The sequence below is a fragment of the Macaca fascicularis genome, chromosome 5 (assembly GCF_037993035.2).
Source record: "Macaca fascicularis isolate 582-1 chromosome 5, T2T-MFA8v1.1".
Classification (NCBI taxonomy): domain Eukaryota; kingdom Metazoa; phylum Chordata; class Mammalia; order Primates; family Cercopithecidae; genus Macaca; species Macaca fascicularis.
Genome location: NC_088379.1, coordinates 38748904 through 38768141, shown reverse-complemented (window position 1 = coordinate 38768141; position 19238 = coordinate 38748904). Strand labels below are relative to the sequence as shown.

General features: G+C 40.8%; 1 protein-coding gene across 4 annotated transcripts; it reads right to left on the bottom strand.

Annotated features, from left to right (window-relative positions):
* Positions 1-223: 223 nt before the first annotated feature.
* LIAS (lipoic acid synthetase) lies at positions 224-19234 on the bottom strand. 4 transcript variants are annotated; one of them, XR_012434789.1, is made up of 11 exons: positions 19130-19234; positions 17330-17502; positions 15694-15787; positions 14370-14450; positions 12761-12917; positions 12621-12678; positions 10264-10427; positions 7832-7977; positions 6693-6763; positions 4795-4906; positions 224-813 (listed from the first exon to the last, which is right to left on the bottom strand). XR_012434789.1 is itself a non-coding variant. In XM_074039571.1 (11 exons), the coding sequence occupies exons 3-11, from the start codon at positions 15748-15750 to the stop codon at positions 761-763; spliced, it is 864 nt and encodes a 287-aa protein (XP_073895672.1). In that variant the 5' UTR covers positions 15751-15787; positions 17330-17502; positions 19051-19234; the 3' UTR covers positions 224-760. The 4 variants fall into 4 exon arrangements, 3 of the variants coding, with proteins under 3 accessions (XP_073895672.1, XP_005554757.3, XP_045248193.2); XM_074039571.1 differs by having other exon boundaries at positions 10299-10427; positions 19051-19234; XM_005554700.4 differs by having other exon boundaries at positions 10299-10427.
* Positions 19235-19238: the final 4 nt, after the last annotated feature.

The following is a 19238-nucleotide window of genomic DNA, read 5'->3' as shown; positions in this document are numbered from 1 at the left end:
CTGGGACTACGGATGTATGCCACATCTGGTTAATTTTTAAATTTTTCTGTAGAGATAGGGTCTCACCATGTTGCTCAGGCTGGTCTCGAACTCCTGGGCTCAAGTGATCTGCCTGCCTTGGCCTCCCAAAATGTTGGGATTATAGGTGTGAGCCACCATGCCTCATCTCTAGAAGTTTTTAATGCATTTTAAAATTATTTAACAGAAAATTCTTACAAAGATATTTTAAGATTACATCACAGCAAGCAACTGTTTATTGGGACAAAGAAGATATACAAAAAGCCAAATGAATTACTGTAATTAAATCTGTAGTTTATTGACTTTTTTCTTTTTTATTTATTTATTTGAGATGGAGTTTTGCTCGTCACCCAGGCTGGAAGGCAATGGTGCGATCTCGGCTCACTGCAACCTCCCTCCCCCTCCCAGGTTCAAGTGATTCTTCTGCCTCAGTCTACCGAGTAGCTGGGATTACAGGCACCCGCCACCACGCCCGGCTAATTTTTGTATTTTTAGTAGAGATAGGGTTTCACCATGCAGGCCAGGCTGGTCTCGAACTCCTGACCTCAGGTGATCCACCCGCCTCGGCCTCCTAAAGTGCTGGGATTACAGGCGTGAGCCACTATGCCTGGCTATTGACATTTTTTTGTTTTAAGCAAAGAGGTGGGGTACATCCACTGTAGTCCAGGCATTCTGGCACCACCTCTGTTATTAACTGGAATCAAATTTTAAAAATTTCTGTGATCTTGAAGCTCTTGAAGTTTTAGAGGGCTTTTGTTTTTCTTTTAGCCACTAGATTTTTCAGGAAAAATTCACCTATTTAGGAAAAAGGAAAACACATTAATATCAATTTAAAGTAAATAATAGTGAGACAACTATTTCAGAATTATATTTTTGGTGTTTCCCCTTTAAAGAAGACGTTTGTATTTATTGGCACTTCCCTCTTCTCAAACCTCAATGGCAATATTTTTCTAACCTAAATATCCCCTATATCTTTGGCCTTTCTCCCCGGCAATAATGACTCGAGTCTCCTACTACTATTCTTTCTAGTAACTCAATATTACAAAGGGTGACCCTACTGTATACATGGGTCTGCACATTTATTCTACTTTATGTGCACTATCTTTCCCTCATCACTGTCAAAGTACTGCTCTTGGCAAAATTCATTTCCAAGAGCAATTTTGCTACATTATTAGGCTGGATCTGATGTTTATAAAACAGACTTCGTTGCAGTTGAGCAGACGCATCTGATGGAATCTCTTTAGCTTATTCCCCTCTAGGGAAGCAAGAGCTCTTCATTTGTAATGGGCTTTCTCCCCACCGCCTGAGTTGTGCCTATGCAGTAAGTTAGCAGCTTAGAGGGCACATTCTCTTTTTAGGCCATTAGCATTCCATTTAGTCTATTGCTCTTACAGCATGACTCAATGCTTACTGGTAGAGCGCAGCACTGGAGGCCTGATTTTATGAGGAGTCTGATTAACTTCTCTTTGCCATCTTACATATGAGTAGAACTGTGATGAGTGTATCTACATATAATCTCTGCAAATCTCAAGGCTCATAACCCAGCCAAGTAATCCATGCTGCTCCATACCTCCTCCGAATGTCGTGGGAGTAGCACCGACTTTACCAGACCCTAATCCATCATTTTAGTCTAATGCTCATCACGTACCAGAATTTGATCTTTTCCTGGTAATTTAGAAAGCATCAAAAAGTTCATAATTTACTTCCTTTTATATGTTAGAAATTTTTCTTTAACAAAAGAAAAACTCCTTTCAAAGGATATTACTGTAACCATTCTAGAAGCTGATAGTGGTTCTATCCTTCATATGTATTTTTAGCTTGCCAGTAGTGCTGCTTGAAGATTAAATCACTTCGATTACTGGTTTTCAAAATCCCCACATCCTGTCAGTCAGCGCTGAATCAAATTCTTGGGTTTCCAAACTATGATGAGCTATTAGTTCATTAAAATGTTTTAAATTACTATTTTTATTTATTTATTTATTTTTGAGACAGGATCTCACTCTGTCACCCAGGCTGGAGTGTAGTGGCACGATCACAGCTCACTGCAGCCTCAACCTCCTGGGCTCAGGTGATTCTCCCACCTCAGCCTCCTGGGTAGCTAGAACTAAAGGTGCCCACCACCATCCAGCAAATCAGCCACCCAGCTAATTTCTGTATTTTTGTAAAGATGGGGTTTTGCCATGTTGCCCAGGCTGGTCTTGAACTCCTGGGCTCAAGTGATCCACCCACGTTGGCCTCCCAAAGTGCTAGGATTACAGGCGTGAGCCACTGCACCCGGCCTTAAATGTCTTTATAAGAACATACTATAAAGACATATTACTAATTTATATTACTAATACTGGAGCATTAATTTTTTCAAATAGAATTTGTTTAATTTAAACATATTTAAGATTTAGACTCCAATATATAAAGCAATCATTTAAAACATCACTTTAGATCAAAAAAAAAACAAACCAAACCTAGCTTATTTATTTATTTATTTTTGAGACAGAGTCTTGCTCTGTTGCCCAGGCTGGAGTGCAGTGGCGTGATCTTGGCTCACCACAACCTCTGCCTCCCGGGTTCAAGCAATTTTCCTGCCTCAGCCTCCCAAGTAGCTAGGACTACAGGCACATGCCACCATGCCCGGCTAATTTTTGTAATTTTTTTTTCTTTTGGAGACGGAGTCTTGCTGTGTTGCTAGGCTGGAGTGGAGTGTCAGGATCTTGGCTCACTGCAACCTCCGCCTCCCGGGTTCAAGCTATTCTCTTGCCTCAGCCTCCCGAGTAGCTGGACTACAGGTGCACGCCACCATGCCCAGCTAATTTTTGTATTTTTAGTAGAGATGGGGTTTCACTATGCTGGCCAGGATGATCTCGATATCTTGACCTCATGATCCACCCACCTCCCAAAGTGTTGGGATTACAGACATAAGCCACCGCACCCAGCCTAAATTTTTGTATTTTTAGGACAGACGGGGTTTCACTATTTTGGCCAGGATGGTATCGAACTCCTGACCTTGTGATCTGCCCGCCGCGGCCTCCCAAAGTGCTGGGATTTCAGGCATGAGCCACCACGTCCGGCCAATACCTAGTTTATTTTTAAAGAGACAAGGTCGGCCAGGGGTGATGGCTCACGCTTGTAATCCCAGCACTTTCGGAGGCTGAGGCGGGCGGATCACAAGGTCAGGAGATTGAGGCCATCCTGGCTAACACAGTGAAACCCCGTCTCTACTAAAAATACAAAAAATTAGCTGGGTGTGGTGGCATGTGCCTGTAGTCCCAGCTACTCGGGAGGCTGAGGCACGAGTATGGCGTGAACCCAAGAGGCAGAGGTTGTAGTGAGCCAAGACTGCACCACTGCACTCCAGCCTGGGCGACGGAGAGAGAGACTCCACCTCAAAACAAAAATAATAATAAAAAATAAAGAGATGAGGTCTCACAATGTTGCTCAAGCTCTATTTGAACTCCTGGGCCCATGCGATCCTCCTGCCTCAGTCTCCCAAGAAGGTGAGACTATAGGCACACGCCACCTCACCTGGCCTAGCTGTTTCTTTTTTTTATTTTATTTTTATTTTGAGACACAGTATCTTGCTGTGTCGCCCAGGCTGGAGTTGTAGTGACATGATCATAGCTCACTGCATCCTTGAACTCCTGGGCTCAAGTAATCCTCCTGCCTTCCAAAGTGCTGGGATTAGAGGCATGAGCCACCTTGCCTGGCCTCTTTATTCTTTTTGTTTTGAGATGGAATCTTGCTCTGTCACCCAGGCTGGAGTGCAGTGGCACAATCTCGGCTCACTGCAAGCTCTGCCTCCTGGGTTCACGCCATTCTCCTGCCTCAGCCTCCTGAGTAGCTGGGACTACAGGCGTCTGCCACCATGCCCAGCTAATTTTTTGTATTTTTAGTGGAGACGGGGTTTTCACTGTGTTAGCCAGGATGGTCTCGATCTCCTGACCTTGTGATCCCCCTGCCTCAGCCTCCCAAAGTGCTGGGATTACAGGCGTGAGCCACCGCACCCGGCCAGCCTATTTATTCTTAATAATTGTAATTGTTAAGTCCAACTGACAGGGACATCATCAACACTTTCTAGATTAAATTCAGTCTTCAGATATGTTCTATGGATCCTCTGACAATCATTATCACATGACTTTTTATCCCTTGGAAACTCATTTTGTTTTCATAAATCAATTCAAGCTATTGATTAAAATAAGAGCTGAAATTCCAAAGGTAAAAAAAAAACTGCATTGTAGCTAGTAAAACCACTAAACGTTTCTATGGAGAAAAATAATCTTATGGATATTTTTCTGTTGCCTCTGGGGGAAAAATACAAAGAAATGTAATGACGCAAGCAATGCTATCGAACAGATACTTTTCAGTGCTTAAATTGATTGAAATTGGTAGTCTGGAGATGCAGCTGGCATCATTTCCAAATAAATATGTATTTCTCAGAAAACCCTATCAGATGCTTGACATGCTCTGTCATTTCTGAATAATCTACTACTGAAATCTACACATAGAATAAATCAATAAACTAATTGTTTCTGCTTTTACTATAGTAGCTGAGTTACAAAGCAGGGGGCTGAATTTGTTTAAGAAACAAAGGATTAAGAGAAACTTTTCCTTAACATGATCCCCATGGAGCAAAGCTCCTAAGCATGTTCCAGAAAAAAAAAACTACGCCCTCTACCAAGACCACCAAAGGTATTACAATTTGTCAAGAGTTTTAGTGATTGGTGGTAGAACTTAATGTGGAAAGTTAATGACCTAAATAAAACCATGCCCCGCAATCTACCTTACCTGCTTTATATGAAGAACGCACCAAAGGGCCACTTGCAGTATAATGAAATCCAAGTTCATTTCCTACTTTCTCCCAGTATTTGAATTTTTCAGGAGTGATATATTCTTCAACCTAGATTTAAATAATTACTTCTGATCAGATTTTAGAATTCCTCTTTGATTCTGCAGAAAGTCTATACCCATTTATGCAGAACACTCTTCACTGCATAATTTATCTTGCCTCCACCCCCAGGCTTTTGTCCTCTCCCTCCTCCCTGTTTGCTGGTTACTTGTTGGCCACTCTACTGGGATGTAAATACAGGGAATTATAGAGGCAGGGAAGCATATCAATTTTGTGCTACATTGGCTATTCCAAAGGACAGAGAAAGAAGAGATTATCTATAGAGATTATTTATCTGTATTTTTCCTTCATTAACAGGTAAATTCAAGAATTACTCATGCCTATCTGATTCTTGAGGACAAGACTGTCTTACTCAATTTGTATCTTCTGCTTAGCACTGTGACTGGCACATGGTCACTGCTCAACACAAGCTTCTTGAATGAATGGATAAACGTCCATGATAGAAATAGAAACAATGGTTTCCCATTCTTACTTCGCCTCTGGCTCTAACATAACAAAAAACAAATTACACAATAACCAAGTGTAAATGAGTGCCATTTCCCAACTTTTAAATTCTTTTTCTCTAGGTTCACTTGAGTTGTGAAATTTGTAGAGAAAATGGGGGAGGCAGCAAATATGTACCAATGTAGCTGATTCATGTAGATAATAAAACTGGGACTTACCAGTATACAGCTGACCCTCGAACAACATGGTAACTGCACAGGCCCACTTACGTAACATACAAAATGTGTGTTAATTGACTGTTGTTATTGGTAAGGCTTCCGGTCAACAGAAGGCTATTAATAGTTATGATTTTTTGGGAGTCAAAAGCTATACATGGGCTGGGCACAGTGGCTCACACCTGTAATCCCAGCACTTTGGAAGGCTGAGGCGGGCGGATTACCTAAGGTCAGGAGTTCAAGACTAGCGTGGCCAAAATGGTGAAACCCCGTCTCCATTAAAAATATTCAAAAATTGACCGGGTGTGGTGGCTCACACCTGTAATCCTAGTACTTTGGGAGGCCAAGGTGGGTGGATTGCCCGAGCTCAGGAGTTCAAGACCAGCCTGGGCAACATGCCAAAATTCTGTCTCTAAAAATATAAAAAAATTAGTCGGGTGTGGTAGTTCGTGCCTGTAATCCCAGCTACTCAGGAGGCTGAGTCATGAAAATCGTTTGAACCTGGGAGGTGGAGGTTGCAGTGAGCTGAGATTGTACCACTGCACTCTAGTCTGGGTGACAGAGCGAGACTCTGTGTCAAACAACAACAACAAAAATATCTATATCTGTATCTATATATATAGATATAATTTAGCCAGATGTAGTGGCACCCGTCTGTAGTCCCAGCTACTCAGGAGGGTGAGGCAGGAGAATCACCTGAACCCAGTTGGCAGAGATTACAGTGAGCCGAGATCGTGCCACTACACTCCAGCTTGGGCGACAAGAGCAAAACTCCGTCTTAAAAAAAAAAGCAGGCCGGGCGCGGTGGCTCAAGCCTGTAATCCCAGCACTTTGGGAGGCCGAGACAGGTGGATCACGAGGTCAGGAGATCGAGACCATCCTGGCTAACACGGTGAAACCCCGTCTCTACTAAAAAAATACAAAAAACTAGCCGGGCGAGGTGGCGGGCGCCTGTAGTCCCAGCTACTCGGGAGGCTGAGGCAGGAGAATGGCATGAACCCGGGAGGCGGAGCTTGCAGTGAGCTGAGATCTGGCCACTGCACTCCAGCCTGGGCGACAGAGCGAGACTCTGTCTCAAAAAAAAAAAAAAAAAAAAAAGCAAATCAAGATACGTGTACCTTAAGATGACGCCTTGTTGGCTGCATATATTGTCCTAAAGTCAAGCAGTCTACATCTGCCTCACGAAGTGCTGTAGGAAGAAAAGCACAAATTACATTAGCAAATACTTTAATTGTAGACCTAACCATAATTTTCCTGAGGAATATTTAAAAATGGTGTGAACTTTGTGACAGTCCATAATCCTCATGTTGGGGAATAAGATAACACCTATTCATTCAAAAGTATTATGTGCCAGGGACTGTAGTAAGGACTGAAAACAGTAATAATTAAGACAGTCATGTAGGGCTTATAGAGACAAGGATAAATACTTCTAATAGTACAGAATAAATGTTAAAATAGTCGTGGAGGGTGTTTTAGAGTAGGAGTCTGTTTGGCAGAAAAGGTATGGGAAATGGTATATGCAAAAATCTGAATGCACCTATATTATAGAGCAAATGTGTTGCATTAGGTTTTTACTCAATGCACAAGATATGCTATGGGGGCTGTGATTTAAACTGTGACGTATCAGAACCTTTCTAATAAACTGCGTGCAATTTGGTAAACAGCAGCTCTTAATTACTATATGAACTTACTACTCTTTGAACCACTAAATAACTACAAGCAATCTAAGGATCTTCTGCTAAAATTAAAACTTTTATTCTCAAAGTTTAAAAAGTCCAAGAATCACAAAGTACATGGACTTATGGGACTATGGTTCAGCAAAGTCCGAAGCACACCATGTTATGTGACAATGCTACAAGTAAGCTCTTTCTCAGAGGCTTGGATTAGTCTCATTGATCTATGAACTGTCAGTGCCTGGTACCTGGCTGGCTCTCCAAAAGTGTCCAATGATAGAATGAGAAAAGTGAATGAAATCATGCTATCAGTGGATGCAAGGATGGGGAATAAAATGGGATATAAATTTCGTATCCTGAGCTTCATGCATGTCACTCCATGAAATCACCAGAAAATTTATTTCCTTTGCTTTATTTTCTTAACTTGTATTTTAGATTTGGGGGTGCATGTGCAAGTTGGTTTTCTTTTTATGCTGCCATTTATAACCATATACTTTGTTCTTAGAAGGGCCTTCAAAGTGAGTGGGTTCCTGCTGTTACTCAAATTAGATGGGAAAGATTTTTTCATTTTTCAATTTCTTTACCTTTCATTGTTGCATATACTTGCTCATCATTCTCGCCTAAACCCAACATTATAGATGTTTTAGAAATAACATCAGGCTGAACCTTCTTGGCATGTTTCAGTACACGTAGGGACTGATCAAAATTGGCCCGAGGATCACGAACCTTACTGGAAAACAGCAGGACTGTTGTCAGCAAGAATTACAACAAGTTCAACCAAGTACATAGTTACGCAAGCAACCTGAAAGACCAGAGAAGTACATTCTGCACATTATCTTAAACCACATAGTTGAAAGGTAGCATTTATGCACAAATGCCTAACTGTTAATTTAGGAAAGAAAAGGCCTCACTGGGCTCCCTAGCTCTGCCTCAAGCCTGGGGCAGAGAAAAGTACAATGGAAGAAATTACTTCAGTTTATGCATTGAGAAACCAGAATTCTGAAGCGAAAAATTAGGAGAGAAAGGAAAAAAAAGCAGAAGTAAGAGAGTCTCCATGCTGAACAAAGAAAAAAATAAGCTGAACCCACGTCAGAGGGTTGAAACTTTCATGTTCATTTCTTTTCTGAAGACTAAGCTGCCCTCTGCTGGTGAGTACACAACACTGCCACCTCTTAGGTAAAGAAATGCATGATTCTGGAATTTTCACTGGAAAGGATCATGTTTCTTAAGTGAAACCAGGGAAACTGGCACCCACTGGTGGTGGTATCACGACAAGGTTGCAACAGGCTGTGTACCGTGGCTTAAATGACTTATCATTTAAGCCAAAAGGCCAGAAAGCTTCTGATGTTAAATCGGATTTCATTTCAATTCCAATGCAGCTTTATTTTCTGTAATTGTTTTTCATCAGCCACTAGTTAACAGGAAAGAAACAAATTTATGAATTTAAAAATAACTGAAACTGACAATACAGAAATTACTTTTTAACAGAATTTCTCCACTGAAATTAAGTTATGGTCTCTACTGTTTATGATTTAGTGAAAATGATGGTTATTGTTTAACTTATTTCAGGTTCTATGACACAGATCATATGTAGAAGCTAATCAAATCACTGCTAAATGCTAAATTAAAGAAAAAATGATATTAATCTTGCCTGAAGCTTAAAATGTTCATTTTTCTAAAATGTGAATGGATGTGGATAATAATCCTTACTTTTTACATCAGTGTTACTTGCCAATAATTACTCTTAATTACTGAAATTATTAGGAGTAAGAAAGCATAGTGTCTACTTTTTTAAAAAAGTACATCTGAATGATATGAGTTTTTCTTTTTTTTTTTTTTTTCTGAAGTCTCGCTCTGTTGCCCAGGCTGGAGTGCAGTGGCACTATCACTATCTTGGTTTACCGCAACCTGCACCTCCCGGGTTCAAGCAATTCTCCTGCCTCAGCCTCCAGAGTAGCTGGAATTACAGATGCGCTTCACTGCACCTGGCTAATTTTTTGTATATTAGTAGAGACGGGGTTTCATCATGTTGGCCAGGCTGGTCTTGAACTCCCGACCTCAGGTAATTCGCCCACCTCGGCCTCCCAAAGTGCTAGGATTACAGGCGTGAGCCACGAGTTTTTCTTCTGCATCATTCATTACATATATTAGTGCTGCGTATGTGTGTAAAAAAAAAAAAATATATATATATATATATATTTTTTTTTTTCTTTCTCTCTCTTTCTAGATGGAGTTTTGCTCTTGTTGCCCAGGCTGGAGTGCAATGGCGCAATCTTGGCTCACTGCAACCTCCACCTCCCGAGTTCAAGCGATTCTTCTCCTGCCTCAGCCTCCCGAGTAGCTGGGATTACAGGCATGTGCCACCACGCCTGGCTAATTTTGTATTTTTAGTAGAGATGGGGGTTTCTCCATGTTGGTCAGGCTGGTCTCGAACTCCCAACCTCAGATGATCTGCCTGCCTCAGCCTCCCAAAGTGCTGGGATTACAGGCATGAGCCACCACGCCCAGCCGAATATATTTTTGAAGCCTTTTCTTTAGAATTACAACCAAAGCAATTGCTCTAGTGTAATTTTTCCCTCCTTTGAAAACTTTTTTGTGGGGAGGGGGAAGCAAACAACTCATTGAAATTTGCAGTCTGATATTATTTTAAAAAAAAAGAAAAAAAATGTTCATTATTTGTGTGTATTAAAACACACACAATAAGTGTTAGTAATATGAATTATTAACACCTTAATGTTTATAATATAAAAATTAAGTATATTATAAATATAAAAATATAATTATGCAGTATAAACATAGTGTTTATAATATAAACACTAAGTAACTGATATTGCTGGGTGGAAATACTATTATGGATATTTATGCTGTTTTTGTTGGTGATATTTTCTGATTTTTATGTAATAGACATAGACTGAGTTTTCCTAAAAAACAAAAAAGAATAGAGTTTCCTTTGTAAAGGTCGATGGCAAAGTTCACCCCTGGAAAAGGTAAGTATATATGGCATATTTTGACCCACCTAACTTTCCAACATTACTTTGTACACGTATTCACCTCTGTAATTCCGGGACTGTTTCTACATTATGTGCATACACGTCTAATCCTGACAGAGCAACTTTTTCTATTGCTTTGAGATCACCTCGAAAATCAGGAGTAAGACATTCCACAAGGATTTTTGGATTCCTAGGGGGAAAAAAGAGAATTATCAAACAGAGAGAAAGAACTGACATACCTGTTGCTCAAAACAGAAATTATCGGTACTCATTCAGTATGTTTCAACACAGTAACCTTTAGAACTTTGCCAAGCAAAGTATGAACATACAGATGTTCATACATGAACCATTATAAGAAAAGAAAAAAAAAGCGGAACATTAAATACTATGTACGCAGTGGTTAAAACACACCTGTAGGCAAACTGAATAAAATTTCAAATTATATATAATAGACTTTTAAACCTAATTTGAGTAGGTTTTAGAAAAAGTAAATAATTGTAAGAAACTAAAATATGAAATATTAAAACATTAAATATAAAACTTTACTCTTTGGAAAGTAAATTGAGATATTTCTTATATAAATGTGAATATTATTTGATTGCTTTAATTTTGATTTCTTTAAAAAGTCATCAAATCATGCTCTCCTCCTTTCCTCTAGGCAAATATTTCACAAGTACTATGGGTTTTAAAAACTATTTTCTGGGTTGCTGAGTCATGAGCTTTGTTAAACAAAGTACGAGCTAAACATTAATCTTCCTATTTATGTTGTGGCTATATCTATTCATCCAAGCAATATAATGTGAACTGGGTCACAGAGCTGTTCCCTTTGACACCAACAAAAATGACTGAAACAGCTGACAAATTTTTTCATAAACCCACTGGCAAAGTGTCTGGAGTTGTTCCCTGAAAGAACAGATGTAGAAAAGACTACATGTACACCCTTATCATGAACATATGAGATGTTCAAAGAACATATCCTATAATTCTGGGTTTGTTTTTCTTTAAAATAAAAACCGGGTCTTGCTCTGTTGCCCAGGGCATCATAGCTCACTGTAACTTTGAACTCCTGGGCTCACGCAATCCTTCTGCCTCAGCCTCCCAAGCAGGTAGGACTACAGGTGCATGCTACCACATCCAGCTATTTTTTTTTTTTTTAATTTATTTTTTGTAGAGACAGCATTTCCCTGTGTTGCCCAGGCTGGTCTTGAACATCTGGCCTCAAGCAATCTTCCTGCTTTGGCCTCCCAAAGTGCTAGAACTATAGGCGTGAACCACTGTGCTTGGTTCTACTGCTTTTTTAAACTGCAAGCTAAGACCCATTGAAGCTTGTAAAATAAACAGTGGGCTGCAAACAGATTTTTCAAAAATGAACTATAGTAAATAGAAAACAGAAAATACTAGGGAATCATTTAAAAAATTTACTAAGTGTGCTTAGGTGCCAAACTAGTACTGAGTTGTAGAAAATTAGAATCATCCCAGCACTTTGGGAGGGCGAGGCAGGAGTACTGCTTGAGGCCAGGAGTTTGAGATGAGCCTGGGGAATGCGGCAAGATTCTGTCTCTAAAAAAAAAATGAAAAAAAAATTAGCCGAGCGTGGTAGTGTGTACCTGCAGTCCCAGCTACTTGGGAGGCTGAGGCAGAAGGACTGCTTGAGCCCAGAAGTTTGAGGCTGCAGTGAGCTATGACCAGGCCATTGCACTCCAGCCTAGATGACAAAGCAAGACTGTCTCTTAAACAAAACAAAACAAAAAAAACCAGGCTGGGTGCGGTGGCCCAGGCCTGTAATCCTGCACTTTGGTAGGCTCAGGTGGGTGGATCAATTGAGGTCAGGAGATCGAGACCATTCTGGCCAACATGGTGAAATCCTGTCTCTTACTAAAAGTACAAAAATTAGCTGAGCGTGGTGGCATGGGCCTGTAATCCCAGCTACTCGGGAGGCTGAGGCAGGAGAAATGCTTGAACTAGGAGGTGGAGGTTGCAGTGAGATGGCGCCACTGCACTCCAGCCTGGGCAAAAGAGTGAGACTCCGTCTCAAAACAAAACAAAACAAAAATCATTACTAAGAAGACCAGGTTTATACTTTTTAAAGAAAATTATTCAAAGTTTAGACTAATGCTCTAATATGAGGGAGGGATTCTATGGGCTAAAGGTCTACAGATAAGTTCATGTTACTGACCCCCTAAAATTCTCTGCAAATATGTATCTGTACATACAAATATGCTTTTTCCAAAGAAATGTGTACATAATTTCCAGTGAATTATCAGAAAACTATGAAACTCCCCAAAAAGTGAATAATCCCTGCTTCAAGGTAAAGAACTTAAACTAAACTCATGTGGGTCCAAAACGGTCCTTAAATTACACAAACAAATGCAAAAATAAGTACCTTTCCTTTAAATATGATACAGTCTTTGCAATGTGTTCAGCTCCCCCATCAGGCATATCTAGAAATAAAAGAATCCACTGCTCAAGATGATGTCACCATTTAGAGCCAATTTCTGGTAGACGCCACGATGACACACTAACCGTCTCGATCCACAGATGTCAGGACAACATAATCCAGACCCCATTCTGCAATTGCCTTTGCAGTATTGTAGGGCTCACTGGCATCCAGTGGAGGAGGATTTCTTGCAGTCTTAACAGAACAAAATCTGCAACCTCTTGTACATGTGTCACCCATCAACTAAAATAGAAATGTTACAATTTAAATCAAATAGACAGATGACCCTTAAGGACATAATGTTGAGAGAATAAAGCAAGTTGCAAAGAATGCATACAGTTTGGTTCTGTTTATAAGAAATTTGAAACATTCGAAACTAAATGATAGTCAAGGAACACAAATATATGTGATACAACTAAAAAGAAAGGGAAATAATAAACTCAGCAATAAGAATAGTGTTCAGGGAAGAGAAAAGGGGATGGGATCAGGAAAGGACACAAAATTTACATTTAAAAAACAAAGCAGGGTGCAGTGGCTTGCTCCTATAATCCCAGCTACTCTAGAGGCTGAGGTGGGAGGATTGTTGAGAGTCTGAGACCAGCATGGGCAACACAGTGAGACCCTGTCTCTAAAAATTAGCTGGGTGTAGTGGCATGTACCTGTAGCCTCAGGTATTCAGGGAGGCTGAGATGGGAGGATCACCTGAGCCTAGAGTTTGAGGCTGCAGTGAGCTATGACTGTGCCACTGCACTCCAGCCTGGGTGACAAGAGTGAGACCCCCATTTCTTAAAACAAAATAGAAACACAACTGAAAAATGGGATTCTAAAATACAGTTTAGGGGCTACAGAGGGGGATTCAAAGACAATGCTAATGTTTTAATCTCTAATGTTTTAATCTCAAACTGGAGGTATGAAGGTGTCTGTTCTGTTATTCTTTATAACTTACACAGTTTATAAGATACTTTTTTTTTGAAACAGGGTCTTGCTCTGTGGTCTAGGCTGCGATGCAATGGCATGATCATGTCTTACTGCAGCCTCGACTTCTTGGACCCAAGTGATCCTCCCACCTCAGCCTCCCCAGTAGTTGGGTATACAGGCAAAAAAAAAACATGCCCAGCTAGTTTTTTTTTTAAACCTTTTTTTGTATGGACAGGGTTTTACTATTTGCCCAGCTGGTCTCGAACTCCTGGGTTCAAATGATCTGCCTGACTCAGCCTCCCAAAATGCTGGGATTACAGGCATCAGCCACTGCACTTGGCCTATGAAGATACATTTTATCTACTCAATAATCAAAAAAGATGATTTTAAAAGACATAAAATATGTAACAGATCAATGTGCAGGTCTCCATGAATATGAAAACAGAAAGCACAGCTCCTTTTTGTAGAATATATTAAACAGAAAACACGTAAAAAGTTAAGCAATCATGAATAATGTTTCCAAAAATTGATAGGAGAGGTATCTCAAGGCAGCGCGTGATTAACTATCACATAAATGAAAGAACCAATAACAGATTTATGCAGAGAAGATTGAGATCAAAACAGGTTGGATTATTCCATCAGGTTTTTTCTTAATATTTTTCATAAATGCAAATGTAATGAAAAATCTGACCAGAGATTCATAACGCACAGAAGAAGACAGAACATATTCCCTTTCAGTTTCTAGACTAAAGTTGTAGAGGCTGAGGCTGGCCCTACCATGATCGTGGCCGTAGCGGTGGCATATTCTCCACCTCCCCAACACTCTCCAATATTGGGACATCGAGCTTCCTCACATACCTGTGTACAAAAGGAAATGGAACACCATGAGGTTGACAATATCCACCAACTAAACAATTGGTGACTGTGATTAGACATTTTAAACTGCTCATTGTTTACAACATATTTTTGAAGACATCCACTATTCAAAAATGCTGTTAAGACCAAGTGTGCTGGCTCACGCCTGTAATTCCAGCACTTTGGGAGGCTGAGGCGGGAGGATTGCTTGAGCCCAGGAATCTGATACCAGTCTGGGCAACATAGTGAAACCCCGCCTCTACAAAAAATCGAAAAGTTAGCTAGGCATGGTAATGTGCATCTATACTCCCAGCTACTCAGAAGGCCAAGGAGGGAGGATCACTTGAGCCTGGGAGGTCAAGGCAATTGTGCCACAGTGCTCTAGCCTGGACAACAGAGCAATGCCCTGTCTTAAAAAAAAAAAAAAAAGAGGCTGTTAAACTGCCAAACTCTATATTAAAATTAGAGTGTGGTGAGCATGTCCTATAGAGGTGTACTCCCTTACACAATTATATAAGAATGGACAGAGTTGAATTCTTATTTTTTTAAAGATGGAGTCTCACTCTGTCGTCCAGGCTGGAGTGCAGTGGTGCCATTTTGGCTCACTGCAATCTCCACCTCCCGGGCTCAAGTGATTCTCCTGCCTCAGCCTTCCGAGTAGCTGGGACTACAGGCTCATGCCACCAAGTCCAGCAAATTTTTTATTTTTTTTAATTTTAGTAGAGACAGGGTTTCGCCATGTTGGCCAGGCTGGTCTTGAACTCCTGACCTCAGGTGATCCTCCCGCCTCGGCCTTCTGAGTGCTGGAATTATTGGTGTGAGCCACCACACCCGGCTAAACTCTCATTTTTAAATTAAAAACTTTATGAATGTATATACTTCATATGTGCAAATAAAAAAGTCTGAAAGTGTACTGAAAAGTTAAAGGTAAAAGAGCGTGCTTTATATATGACATTGTGTATGTGACATAGCTTCACATTTAATTTTATATTCTTTCCAATGAAACATGTATCTAATTTGCAATATAAAACAAACAAAGCTTTGTTTCCAAACTTGTAGGGCAAAAAATATTTTTGTTTGCAGGAAAAATGATTCTAAATATATTTCCATTCGTGGTAGTAATGTATCACTTAACATATTTACTTTCTTTGCTATTATTTATATATTTATTAATAATTTTTAAGTTATATAAATGTAGAAACATGGCTTTTGGTTAAGAGGGATAGTTTACACTTTGACAACTTACTGTATGGAGGTTTAAATTCCGCAAAGTGTTTTTCAGTTTATTGTAATTTTTCCCCATGGGAATCTCTGTCTTTAGCCATGGAGGTAGTCTTAACCTAAGGAAAGCCAAACATAACGATTAACAAATATGCTGCCAAATAATTACACAGCTTTGAAGTTAATTTCTTCTATTACAATTCCTAGTTAATACTTTTTCTATAATCTTAGAATAACTCTTATAATTTCTGTCATAAGAGTAAGAACACAGAATCAAATTCAGCCTTGCTCAAACCACTTTAGAAAACACCAATAGGCCAGGCCTGGTGGCTCAAGCCTGTAATCCCAGCACTTTGGGAGGCTGAGGCGGGTGGATCACGAGGTCAGGAGATTGAGACCATCCTGGCTAACATGGTGAAACCCCATCTCTACTAAAAATACAAAAAACTAGCCGGGCGTGGTGGCGGGCGCCTGTAGTTCCAGCTACTTGGGAGGCTGAGGCGGGAGAATGGCGTGAACCCGGGAAGCGGAGCTTGCAGTGAGCTGAGATCATGCCACTGCACTCCAGCCTGGGAGACACAGCGAGACTCCGTCTCAAAAAAAAAAAAAAAAAAGAAAACACCAATAATGGGGCCAGGCACCATGGCTCACGCCTGTAATCCCAGCACTTTGGGAGGCCGAGGCAGGCGGATCACCTGAGGTCCGGAGTTCGAGACCAGCCTGAACAATATGGAGAAACTCCGTCGCTACTAAAAATACAAAATTAGCTGGGCGTGCTGGCGCATGCCTGTAATCCCAGCTACTCTGGAGGCTGAGGCAGGAGAATGGCTTGAACCCTGGATGCGGAGGTTGCTGTGAGCCAACATCGTGCCATTTGCACTCCAGCCTGGGCAACAAGAGCGAACTCCATCTCAAAAAAAATAAAAAAAAAGAAAACACCAATAATGGAGTGTAACAGGGCACTATGCTCATGTCTACCTTTTTTGCAAAGCCAGAGTTACACTACTCTAATAAGAGAATGAGTTTTTGAATATCTCATCCTTCATGAATGATACTGCCAAAAAGTACTCTATTTGTTTAGAGTGAGGTAAGATCACAACAGTGCACTGTCTGCTCTATACTCTAGATTTTATAGTGGTTACTCAACGTAAAAAAGATCTAAAATTTGGAGTGGAGATTGTGAATCCTTGGTTCTCCATGACTTCCATCCACTTGTGATATAGAAGGAGCTGGATTAAGTTCTCTCTCAACACAATCTACCTTCTACATAAAATTCCATAACTCTTTTAAATTAAGGTAAGGTATCCATAGGTCATATGTAAATTGACTAGGAGAAGCACACGTTAGATCATCAACACCTAGTAACCCAGATCTAACAGACTAGTAGTAAGGCAATAATCCTTACTCTGAAGAAGTTGGATGCTGGGTAGAAAATGGGGAGATGGCAGTGTAACATAGTAAGGGCACAGAGAAAAGAGAAAGATTCCAACAATTACATTTGCTTACCCGTTCTATCTAGTTGTGTTATCACATCTTTCTAATAATTTTTAGCTAAATTTAACAAGTCTGATATAAAAAACAGATTCTAGGGCTTGGTTATATCTGAAAATAATGCACAACAAAGGAATGGGACGTTAAAATTATCTCAAATTTTAAATTACCTTTCTCCTTTCTGGCGTTTTAGGTTTCCTTTATATTCAACCCAGGTGCTCCTGTCTGCAAGATCACCAGATACAAAATCTTGAAGGTCTGGTCCATTCTGTAAGAGTTCCTTTTTTTCATCTGGCAAGGAACTTAATGGTCTGACTGGGCTGCATAAATATCTCCCAAATACCTAAAGAAAGAGTTCATTATGACATTTATTTAGTGGAGTCCAGAATAATTTAGTTTTAACCCATCATAACACCTAAAAGTAAGCCTTTTGGTAAAGCTAAAAAAGTGTTTCAGAAATTATGTCAAACTAGGAGCTCTAGTATTCTAGAGCATTAGAATGTAATATAAAAGATGACTGAAGGAACCAAACCTAAAAGAGAATAAGAGTTGACTGTTTACTACTGAGTTTAGAATTGATTTGGAAATCTCTGGAACTATCTAACATACATCACACTTTCACATACTCCACCTACCAGGAACTACATGTTTGTCTTTCAACAAGATTGAACTGCAATAACTGAAGAAGGTGCCACAGTTTAAAATTGTTCTGGTCCTGACTTGAATCAGGGGCGTTTAAAGTGAAGTGTGCAGCCGGGCGCGGTGGCTCAAGCCTGTAATCCCAGCACTTTGGGAGGCCGAGACGGGCGGATCACGAGGTCAGGAGATCGAGACCATCCTGGCTAACACGGTGAAACCCCATCTCTACTAAAAAATACAAAAAACTAGCTGGGCGAGGTGGCGGGCGCCTGTAGTCCCAGTTACTCGGGAGGCTGAGGCAGGAGAATGGCGTGAACCCAGGAGAGGGAGCTTGCAGTGAGCTGAGATCCGGCCACTGCACTCCAGCCTGGGCGACAGAGGGAGACCCTATCTCAAAAAAAAAAAAAAAGTGAAGTGTGCAATAAATCTCTCGAGTTTTGAATAAGCATAATTGTTGAAAAGTAGGTTAATAATGCCCAGTTGGTTTCAGATAACTGGAAGGGGGAAAACTAAGCCTAACGTTTTTACCTTTTTTTTTTTTTTGAGAGGGAGTCTCGCTCTGTCGCCCAGGCTGGAGTGCAGTGGCGCGATCTCGGCTCACTGCAACCTCCGCCTCCCGGGTTCAAGATTCTCCTGCCTCAGCCTCCGAGTAGCTGGGATTACAGGCGCGCGCCACCACGCTCAGCTAATTTTTGTATTTTCAGTAGAGATGGGGTTTCACCGCATTGGCCAGGATGAACGATTTTACTTTCTAGGTTACATTTTTTCTGTGTTTGAACATGGCAGTCAAGAACATAAGAAATCATGGTATTCGGCTTTTACATCTGAACACAAACATGCATGAGACAGCCAGAACACTACAAAATCCTTGAGTCTGCACATGTAACGCAAAAGAACCTTCGACAACTCAAGAGTGCCTGTTAGGGTGTTGCACGATTGCTACTGCACTTCTCAATGTCTGCAGCTAAAGCCTAGAGGACAGGTTTGTGTTCTCTGCGGCTAGAGTGGTGTCTTACACACAGTAAGAGTCAAACACAGAATAGGTATGTAGGGTGCTCACTGCAGTGCTCCATAAATATAGGGTACAAACCACTCTAAACAGAAAATAACTCCTTAGTGCCGGCCCAGAGAGACTTTCAAACAAACTGATGCCAGAGACTCTATATCAATATTTTGCGGTTGGTGGAAGAATTACATGAGATTACACGAAAAATGTTTAAAACTGCCGTTGGCTAGAAGTAAATGCACTGACCTTTATTATTGGGCGTGGGCGCTCTGAAGGGATAGGATTCCCCCACCCCACGCCCAAACCCGCTCGCCCCGCCGCTCACCCGGGGCCCCAGGGTGCGGGCTGCATCCCCGCAGCGTAGAGACATTTCCTCTTTAGAACTAGCGCAGTGCAGGGATTGAGAGCTCGCTAAGTCCCGGGAAAGGACAGGT

Bases quoted from the DNA above. Each gene is read 5' to 3' on its own strand.
- LIAS (XM_005554700.4), bottom strand. From the start codon at position 19,174: ATGTCTCTACGCTGCGGGGATGCAGCCCGCACCCTGGGGCCCCGG. The intron at 14,451-15,693 runs GTAAGTTGTCAA...TTTTGTACACAG, and splicing joins GGAATTTAAACCTCCATACA to GTATGTGAGGAAGCTCGATG. The intron at 10,428-12,620 runs GTACTTATTTTT...TTTTCCCCCTAG, and splicing joins GTATCATATTTAAAGGAAAG to GAATCCAAAAATCCTTGTGG.